Raw genomic sequence first — 10,000 nt, 5'->3', positions numbered from 1 at the left:
ACAGTCACCTTCACAAGGCTCAATCACTCACTGGCCTCCCACAGCCTACTTGCTTCCAACTTCTAAATGTCAGTTCCCTCCAAGCTCAGTGGCTCTGCTTTCTCAGGGCTCTACCGTATGTCCTGAGGATATGCACAGGGAGTGTCTAAGAGTAGGTGGGGAAAACTCAGGCCACTTGTAGGGAGAAAGAGGAGCCCTCCATTGAGAGCTGTGTATAGGACTCACCTTTAAGTTCTGTCTGCCTTCTGGGAAGAGAAAATGGCAGTTCAGAGCTGAGCCCTTCTGGGAGGGACTGGTAAAGAGAATTTGGGCCCTGGGGTAACCAGCTCAGCATCTCTTGGCAGTCAGTGGTGGAGGAATGACATGGGGCCAGAGATATATATATAGATTTACTTCCAGGTATTAGAAGGTATCAAGAGAAATCTCCCTCGCATCTCAGGACCCCTGCCTCCCCCCTTTTCCTTAGCACTGAAGACTTTCATGTGTATGTGAGACTCCTTCTTGATCGGCTTGATTATTCTCCTTCACTCAGGGAGTGTCCTCAGCCCCTTAGACTTTGACCAAACAGACCAAGCTTTGGGGATGGGCAGACCCTGCCTCTCTTGTATGGCCAAAAGGTGGCTACCACTAGAGCTGTCTGGGCAGTGACCTGGGAGGGAAGGCTGACCCTGGGTGAGGAGGTTTGGAAGTGAGCAGCACACCCCAGTTAGACTCCTGTTGGGTTTCATAGGAGCTGGCTGCTGAATGTAAGAGTGCAGGCTACCCCGGGACTTTGATCCCCTACAGATGTGACCTGTCAAACGAGGAGGACATCCTCTCCATGTTCTCAGCTGTCCGATCCCAGCACAGTGGCGTGGATATCTGCATCAACAATGCCGGCATGGCCCGGCCTGACACCCTGCTCTCGGGCAGCACCAGCGGATGGAGGGACATGTTCAATGTAAGGGTTCCAGAAGTGGGGCCAGAGGCTGGGTGGTGAGAGGAGAGAAGTAAATAGGGGCCTGCAAGACAAAGGAACCCTGGGGACAGTTTCCCTCCCACCGGGGCAGTAGGACTTGTGTCTCAAGGGTAGTGAGTGGATAGCATCCTTCCAGCTCCTGATAGTTCATAAACTCTAGACTGGATGGAATGGAAGAAAGATTGCAGGGGAGAAAACTATAGGTTGTTTTGAATGTCCCTGCCCATGCTGGATACCTGGGACCGTGGTCTTAGGGGACGAAAGGGAACAGGGATGAGAGAAGTTATGTTTGCACCCGGCCCCGATGTAACTGTGCGGCGGCTCAGGCAAGTTCATGACAACCTCTGAGCTTCAGTCCTATCCAACTTAATTGGTTTACATTACCTGGATTCCTAATTAAGTTTGACACCTAGAGATCATCAATATCACAAACTCCGCTGTCGCCAGGTATGGACTACAGAGTGTGGGAGAGCACATGGCCTTATAAAGGGGTGGCCCCTGCTCAAATCCAGGTTAGTTGTTCCACTGCAGTATGGGCAGATCTTTGATGTCAGAGCATGTACAGGCCAGGGGATAGTGAGATGGCTCAGTGGATGAAGGTGCTTACCATTAAGACCCAGGAACCATATGGTGGGAGAAGAGAGTTAGTTCCTACAAGTTGTCCTTTGACCTCCACATTAGCAGTGTGACACACACACACACACACACACACTAAGAAAGTTAGTAAATGTAGTAAGAGCGTCTACAGGACAAACCCAGCCTGGAAGACATGCGTTTCCAACTTCCGGGCTGTATTACAGGGTGGCATTAGGGCAGTGGGTCATGATCCCTTTAGAAGGGCATCAAATGACTCTTCCACAGGGGTTGTCTAAGAACTCCAAAAAAATACAGATATTTACATTATGATTCATAACAGTAGCCAAATTACAGTTATGAAGTAGCAACGAAAATAATGGCGCTAAGCACAACATGAGGAAGTGTATTAAAGGGTCTCAGGATTAGGAAGGCTGAGAACTACTTCTTTAGGGTGTGAAAGTATTTAAGAGGCTGAAAGCAATACCATAGCCCTCTCTACATCTGGTATCAATAGGTTGGTATGAACAGGTACTTAGAAGTGGAACATTGAACAAGAAAAAGGAAGCCTTGTCCTCTGAGAGATCAGAGTGATAACCTCATGTGTAGAGGCATATAGCTAAACCTGACCCTCAGCTCGCCCACCTGTAAAATGAAGGACTCCTAAGTGCCTAAAGCCCCTTTGTTTTGAATATCTCCTAAGTTCATTAGCCCCATCTTAGTAGGCCCTAGACCTAGGAGATTCGTTTGTCCTAGGAGATTCATGCTCCTAGGAATTCGTTTGTCTTCCATATTCTCCACATTTCCACCCTGTTAAAAGGACCAGAAACAGGGCTGAGTCCTTTCTCCATCCTAATACCCAAGTGTTACTGAGGCAGGTCTTTACTGAGGGTGTTCTGTCGTGATGCCTGGGTGACACCTGATAAAGTGCACCAGCTAATCTGCCAGCTTTCCCTCTCCTCTGGAGAGGGGAGAGGCAGGAGGGGCTGATGAAAACTTTATCTCTGCTGGCCTCTCTGGCAAGGCTGATGGGTGGAGCAGACCAAAGACAGGCGCTTCATAGCAGATAGCTCCTTAGACCTCTGCTCTGTGAATGGTGGGGACTCGAGGTGAAGCCTGCCAGCCTGCTGGGAGTGGCAAGTGACCCCACCTTCTGAAGACTCCCCACACCTGGGCCTGTTGCCAGGGTCTAGGTTAAAGGCAGGCGTGTGAGCTTCCTCCATACATGATGGGCGGAGCAGGGTGGCTGAGAAGGGCAGGGTGAGAGGGCCTGGATTCTTTGTATGAAGAGAAAGATTTAGGGCATTCCAAGAGGGATTTCAATCTGTTTAGGTCTGGACATTGTCCCTGAGCAGAGTGACTGGTTTCCTGAGGGAGAGAGGTCTGACTGTGGCAGAGATGGCTGGCAGTGTCCTGGGCTCGGGTGGGAGGCTCATTCCTCATGCCTCTGCTGTCAGCTGGAGGAGGCAGCTGTGAGGCAAGGGGCATCCACAGAGAAGGCACCCCCACCCCCTGACCCCCATGCCCCACGGCTCAAACACCTGCTCACTGGGCCCAAGCTGGAGCCCCTCTCTTGCCTTCCCTGGCCCGCAGGTGAATGTGCTGGCCCTCAGCATCTGCACTCGGGAGGCTTATCAGTCCATGAAGGAGCGGAACGTAGACGACGGGCACATCATTAACATCAACAGGTGAGGCCTGGCGGGCAGCAGCGGAGGCTCAGGCCTTGGGACACCCTTCTGATAGGGATCTCTCTGCTGAAGCTCATTCGACCTCTAGACGGCAGTCTCTTCGGCAGTGAAAGAGGGCATGATTCTGAGGAAGGGGAATGCCCACTTCTGGTTGTCTATAGAGCGGGCAGCTCAGCCCCTGCCATCCATAGCCAGTGCCTGAGAACTCTCCCGGGACTGAGCGCCTCTGTGCCTCTTCCTCAGGCCCTGGGATCAATCTGCCTTGTACTAAGAGACTGCACAGGCTCTACCATAGGAGTGCTCACTGTCTGATGGGGGCATGGCCCGCAGCAGCCCCAGGGATCTCCCAGGGGACACATATCAGTAAGCACACAGACAACACTGTGAGGCCGGCTGACTGCAGGAGTGGGTATGGAGTCAGCAGAAGGACAGCTTCCAGGCAAAGCAGGTTTCAGGAGCTGTGCAGACAACAGAGACTAGATGTATTCAGTGAACTGTAGGGGTAGTCATCAGGGTTCCCTCCGACAAGGTTTCCAGCAGACCAGGATAATAGGAGCACTGCCCATGCCTGTGGAACTTCACTCTCTCCTCTCTCCCCTCCCCTTCTTCCACCCAGCATGTGTGGCCACCGAGTCCCACCCCAGTCTGTGATCCATTTCTATAGTGCGACTAAGTATGCCGTCACTGCACTGACAGAGGGACTCAGGCAAGAGCTTCTGGAGGCCCAGACCCACATCCGGGCCACGGTGAGGCTGTGGTCTAGCCCTGGTGGGAATGGCGTGGGCCCAGCCCTCCTGCCTGCGCGTGCCCAGGGAGACTTGCTGAGAGACTCTGCGCTCAACAGTGAAAAAGTCCTGGGCGCTGCTGCTCCTTACAGGGACTGTCACCTCAAAGCCAAGGGCCGGACTTACGATTTGAGGGGGAGAGGGACTAAGGGAAATCACACACAGTGACTGTGATACCAGCACTCTTGGCTCTTCCCTAGAAAACCACAGGACTCTGGGTAAATCACTGAACCTCCCTAAGCCTCAGTCTTCATATCTGTGAAGTAGAATGATGCTTTAAGGAACACTTTATAAAGCATTAATGAAACATAGAGGAAGGACTCCCTCCATGCGTAGTGCAGGGTCTTGTGAGAGTTGCCAGTCGGAACTCTCAGTGGTGACTTTGGAAGGAGGAGGATAGTTGAGGACATGAGGCAGATGTCACTGTGAAGCAGGAGCCCTGTGGCCTTGATCCTTTCCCCTCAACCTCCTCAAGGCCTATAAAGCCCAGGCTGAGCAGGACCTCTGTTGGCCCAGTGTATCTCTCCAGGCTTGGTGGAGACACAGTTTGCCTTCAAACTCCATGACAAGGACCCGGGGGAAGCAGCTGCCACCTATGAACACATAAAGGTGGGTCTCCTTCTGGGCCTAGGAAAGCCACTCAGTCCTTAAGTTCCCTCATACTGTACCCTCTGCCGTGCTTGTCACTCCTGGAGGGCTGGGGTGGGAATGCGGATGGATGTTAGAGTCCCTCAGAGGCGGGGAAGGAACTTAGGTCAGGGTCAGATCTACTCTTGTCTCAACACCCCCCACCCCTGCTTTCAGTGTCTCAGACCAGAGGACGTGGCTGAGGCTGTCATCTACGTTCTTAGCACACCCCCGCATGTTCAGGTAAGTGTGGTCTTTAGCTGCCTACCCACTAGCAAGAGCCTAACCGTGCCCAGAAGTGGGTAGCAGGGAGTCTCTAAGCAGGTGGCTGCCTCAAACCCTCCACTCTCCACAGGTTGGTGACATCCAGATGAGGCCCACGGAGCAGGTGACCTAGTGTTCTGTGGGGAGCTCCTACCTTCCCCACCCTTCATGGCTCACCTCCTGCCTCTGGATTTTAGGTGTTGATTTCTGGACTCTGCAGCTTACTTTCTATGTCCGCCCCACTAAGGGATAGACAGTTCGTCAGACGATTCCCATTACAAATGGGAAAAAATGGGCTGGGGAGAGAAGACAGAATCTCCACTGTTCTATCTAACTTCTTCTGAGTCCCCTCTTGGGGCTCCTGTGCCTCTTCCTTTTGACCTAGGAAAGGGATGTACCTAGAAGGGGTATTGCTCTATCCTCTTGCACCCTACCCCCTACCTCTTAGGGTTAGAGCAGCAGAGACCTCATCTTTTACCTGTGTGGTTGTCCAGGGTTCCAGGTTCCCCTTCCCAACCCTCCTGCACCCCCCACCCAGCTCTCCAGCCAAGTTTTGGCCCTCACCCTGGGGTCCTTACCACGGCTACAGAGTATCAGGGTCTGTCTCCTACTACATTTCAATGCAACAATTAAAGAGAGAGATTACAACCTACTCTGCCTTCAGAAGTATCTTTCAGTTTTTCCCCCCTTCCTGGTGATCCGTGTGGTTGGTGTCTCAGAATTCCTTCCAGGTAGCTAGGAAGGTGGGTAGATTCGGAACATCACTTCTGGAGTGGGGACAGGAGATGGTTAGTTCCAGGCCAGCCAAAGGAGCCAAGGATACAAATGTTCCCAAAATACATAATTAAGTACATCCACTGCTGCTCTAGAGGACCCATGTTGATTCCAGTCCCAGGGAGTCCTACATCCTCCTCTCTCCCGCTGGGCCACCAGGCACACATGTGGTGCACAGCCACACGGACAGACAATATGCCCACACGTGAAAGAATTTTGAAAAAATAAGTTGGAGCCAGGTATATTGGTGCACACCTTTAATCCCAACATCTGAGAAGCAGAAGCAGGGAGACCTCCATGGATTTGGGCTACACAACGAGTTTCAGGCCATCCATGAGGGATGCTTAGTGAGACATTGATTTAAAAAAAGACGGCGTGGGGGCTTGAGAAATAGTTCAAAGGTTAAGAGCACTGGCTGCTCTTCCAGAGGACCCTGGTACAATTCCCAGCACCCAGTACATTCTTGGGGATCCAACACCTTCATAGACATACATACAGGCAAAACAGCAATGCACATAAAAAAAAATAAATAAAAAGGAATCATTAGGAAAAGGAAAAAGGTTTAAAAAGATATTTTAAAAGACTAGGCTGAAAAGAGCCAGTAGGAGTCTGGGCAGTGAGCAAGGGAGTCCTAGAATTACCATGGGCTAAGGGCATCGGCTGCTTGTCAGCAGAAATACGATAGGCTCGTTGGGGCTTTCGGGAGATGGGAAATATTCTAGGGGTTCTGAGGGTCTGACAGGATATGCTTCTGGGAGAAAGTCCCAACTATGACGTTGTGTCAGGATGTAGGATGGCTCCAAGACTGAGGATTGAACAGATAGCCAAACCACTGACATGCGGTGGTCTTTGAGGATGAGCAGGTGAACGCCTCCTAACTTCTTCCTTCACCCGGAGCAGTCCAAGGTTAGCTCAGCACCAGCCCAGCCTCTAGGCTCGCCTGCGTCAGCGGAGGCAGCGCGACCCACTCCTGTAGGGGGTGCTGTGGAGACGTGGTTGCCGCCAAGCACACGTGTGCGTCATCGGACAGGGGGCTGGGCCTCCAGAACCCGGAAGCTGGGGACCCACGTGGGAGGCTGGGAGGTGACTGTCTTGGCTCGAGGGTCAGGTTGTGGGCAGTCCTTGTGCGGGGACGAAGTGTGGGAGGAGGTCAACGGGTCCTCCCCAGCTGTCTGTCTGTGGAGTCTCGGACGCTGTTGGAGCAATGCGGCGACTCTGGACGATCGGGTGCTTCAGTCGCCTGATTGCCCGCCATTTCTCCTCGGTGGCTCGGCGCGGGGAACGGCCTGGCGGGGAGGAGCTGAGTCGCTTGCTTCTGGATGACCTGGCGCCGGCCCAGCGGCTGGAACGTCTATTTGGCCTGTCCCCATGCCTCCTGGCCTTGCGGGCCGCCCGTCGGCGCGTGGCCCGGCTCCTGCTCCAGGCCGGTAAGGCTGGGCTGCAGGGGGAGCGAGCCGAGCTGCTCCGGGTGGCCGAGGCTCGGGGCATCCCTGTCTTGAGGCCCAGGCGTCAGAAACTGGATGCCTTGTGCGGCTACCAGGTGCACCAGGGCGTGTGCATGGAGGTGAGCCCGCTGCGACCCCGGCCTTGCGATGAGGCGGCAGACACGAGCTCAGGCGACGACCCTCAGCAGCTGTGGCTCGTCCTTGAGGGGCTCCAGGATCCCCGCAATCTTGGGGCTGTGATGCGCTCCGCTCACTTCCTCGGAGTAGACAGAGTCATCACCAGCCGGAGAAACAGGCACGGACCTCCCTTAATTCCCTTTGCGCCCAACCTGGAGGCGGAGCCAAGTTCCTAAGCACTGGGCGGGGAGCCCCGGGGTGTGTAGGGCGCGGGGCTTGAGATTTTCTGGTTTTAACACGGATCGTGGGGATCCTTTGCAGCTGTCCGCTTACTCCAGTAGTCAGCAAGGCCAGCGCTGGGGCTATGGAGGTGATGGACGTGTTCGCCACTCCTGACCTGCCCGGTTTTTTGCAGGTAAAATGGGGCGAGAGGGGAAGAAGAGGCGGAGGCGATGACTCTAGTTCAGGATGTTAAAGCTACCTCCAGCGCAGTGGATTGGGGGTGGAGGAAGAGAAGGGACGTGGTGGCATTGATTCCTACGACCTTCTAAGTCCCACCAGGAAAGATCCCAGGGCCTTTTAAATAGAGCATCGTCTGAAGTTAGGGATTTCCTCGTCTCATTTACTACACGCCATGGCCACCTGTGTCGGCAAGTCAATGTCGACACCCGTGGGACTTCAGCAGTACTCTAGGGAGCTGGTGGACTGGAGTGGGTACCCGGTATAGAAGCTCAACTTCAAAGCGATTTAAACAAGGCTTTGCAAGGGGCGTGCTTTAGTGTTCTTTAGCTGTGTGTTTCCTAGCTAGACTCTAGGGGGCAGCATTGCCTCGCATTTGGCAGTCCCTCAGACTTCTATCCTTCCCGTCCCCACCCTCATCCCTCAGTGAGAAAATAACCTTGAAAAGAGGCTGAAGAAAGCTGCCTGATAAACTTATATTCAAGCCATATGTCTAATTTCAGATTTTCCAGTAACAATGCAGGCGTGATGACACATATCTATAATTCCAGCTTTTAAGAGGTGGACACAGGAAGATCGTTTATTTCAAGTCCAGTCAGGGCTACCCAGTCTTAACAAAACAAAACAAGACAACAACAAATCTAGAAAACTAAAAAGAAACATGAAGTATTATCATTAAAACATACATTTTAAATATTAGTGAAAAAAAATTGAGACAGGTTATTGTGTGGCCCAGGCTGGCCTCAGATTCCTCAGAAATCCTCCTGTGTTAACCTCCTTAAGTTGTGTGCCATCATGCCCGGCTTAAATCCCATTTTAAAATGCTTATACATAATACATCTCAATTTGGAATAGCTATATTTCAATCCTTAATAGTTACGTGTAGTAGGGCTGGAGAGATGGCAGAACAGTTACGAGCACTGACTGCTCTCTCAGAAGACCCAGACTCTATTCCCAGCACCCACATGGTGGCTCACTGCCATCTATAACTCCAGTTCCAAGGGATCTGGTGCCCTCTTCTGGCCTCCCTAGGCATCGATCCCATCTGGTGCATACACTTACATGCAGTTTAACTCTCATGTAAAAAACAAAACCAAACAAGAAAACAAAGTTAAAATCTGTAGGAAGTGGCTCGGTGTGCTCAGAGATTTTCATATTGACCAGCACATGTCGAGAAGCATGTCTGGCTTCGTCTCTCAGGCAGCCCCCCTTCTGAGGAACTGGCTGAGACTGGTGGGAAGTGGAGTTCTCCCCTCACATCCCACACTCCCTGCCAGCACTGGGCCACAGAATTGTTTCCCCCGGTTACTGGGGAAGAGCTGGATGGAGGCAGCAGCCAGCCCTGTGCCCGACCCACTGCCTACCAAAGCCTGCCCCAGCGATACCAGCCCCACTGCAGCATGCCAACAGTCTTCTGTGATCATCTGACCTCGTGTTAATCAGAGCCTTACCCTCGTACCCCATCAAAGCCCCGGACAGTCACAGTATCCTTCATGTTGCTTCAAAGGCCCATTCTTAGTTCTCAGGTACCTGACAGGTCTACAGCATCCAGCACAGATGGTCATTCTGATTTTGTCTTGTTTTGTTTTTAATCACCTTTTTTTTTCAGTGCTAGCAATCAAACTCAGCTTACACTAGGCAGACACGTTGTCCGTGAGTCATAGCCTCACCTACTCCCCCTGGCGGTCCCTTTGCCTCTGCACTCTCCTGTAGGCGTCTCCAGTGAATTCTCTTTGATCCCATGACCTCCAAACACTGTCATGTTCCAAGTCTCAGGCCTTGGGTCTCTTTTGTGTAAATTGGCTTAATTTTTCCCCCCCTAATCTAGTTGCATAGCTTCATTTATTCCCTTGTATTGGCTTTTTGAGAAAAGGATTGGCTATGTAGCCAACCTCAGATTCATGATTCACTATCCTCCTGTTTCAGCGTCTCAAGTTCATACACACACACACACACACACACGCGCGCACATGTGTGTGTGTTGGATATGTGTGCTACAGTGTGTGTGCATGTAGAGGTCAGAGAACAATTCTCTGGAGTTGGTTCTTTCTTGCCTTTATTTATTTATTTATTTATTTAGAGATGGGGTTTCTTTGTGTATCCTTGGCTGTCCTGGAGCTCACTCTGTAGATCAACCTGGCCTTGAACTCACAGGGATCTGCCTGCCTTCCAAGTGCCAGGATTAAAGCTGTGTGCCACCACCACCACCTCCCCCATCACTGTCACATTTAAACTACTGACTTTCTTTCTTTCTTTCTTTCTTTTTTAATTAAAGGCAGGTTTTTTTGTTTTTTTTTTTTTTTGGTTTTT

General features: G+C 51.9%; 2 protein-coding genes across 2 annotated transcripts in view; both read left to right on the top strand.

Annotated features, from left to right (window-relative positions):
• Dhrs11 (dehydrogenase/reductase 11) overlaps nucleotides 1–5,547 on the top strand; it is an 8,428-nt gene extending 2,881 nt beyond the window's left edge. Inside the window, exons 2-7 of the mRNA XM_021176732.2 lie at nucleotides 731–940; nucleotides 3,125–3,219; nucleotides 3,836–3,965; nucleotides 4,521–4,613; nucleotides 4,809–4,874; nucleotides 4,987–5,547. Of these exons, the coding sequence (XP_021032391.1) occupies nucleotides 731–940; nucleotides 3,125–3,219; nucleotides 3,836–3,965; nucleotides 4,521–4,613; nucleotides 4,809–4,874; nucleotides 4,987–5,028 (636 nt within the window). The 3' untranslated portion in view covers nucleotides 5,029–5,547. The remainder of the gene's footprint in view (nucleotides 1–730; nucleotides 941–3,124; nucleotides 3,220–3,835; nucleotides 3,966–4,520; nucleotides 4,614–4,808; nucleotides 4,875–4,986) is intronic.
• A 1,185-nt stretch (nucleotides 5,548–6,732) lies between these two features.
• The window catches only part of Mrm1 (mitochondrial rRNA methyltransferase 1), a 6,836-nt gene continuing 3,568 nt past the window's right edge, over nucleotides 6,733–10,000 (top strand). Inside the window, exons 1-2 of the mRNA XM_021177043.2 lie at nucleotides 6,733–7,409; nucleotides 7,553–7,646. Of these exons, the coding sequence (XP_021032702.1) occupies nucleotides 6,874–7,409; nucleotides 7,553–7,646 (630 nt within the window). The 5' untranslated portion in view covers nucleotides 6,733–6,873. The remainder of the gene's footprint in view (nucleotides 7,410–7,552; nucleotides 7,647–10,000) is intronic.

The sequence above is a fragment of the Mus caroli genome, chromosome 11 (assembly GCF_900094665.2).
Source record: "Mus caroli chromosome 11, CAROLI_EIJ_v1.1, whole genome shotgun sequence".
In the NCBI taxonomy this organism is placed as follows: domain Eukaryota; kingdom Metazoa; phylum Chordata; class Mammalia; order Rodentia; family Muridae; genus Mus; species Mus caroli.
The sequence above is the reverse complement of the archived record's forward strand: the minus strand, read 5'-3'. Positions and strand labels throughout refer to the sequence as shown.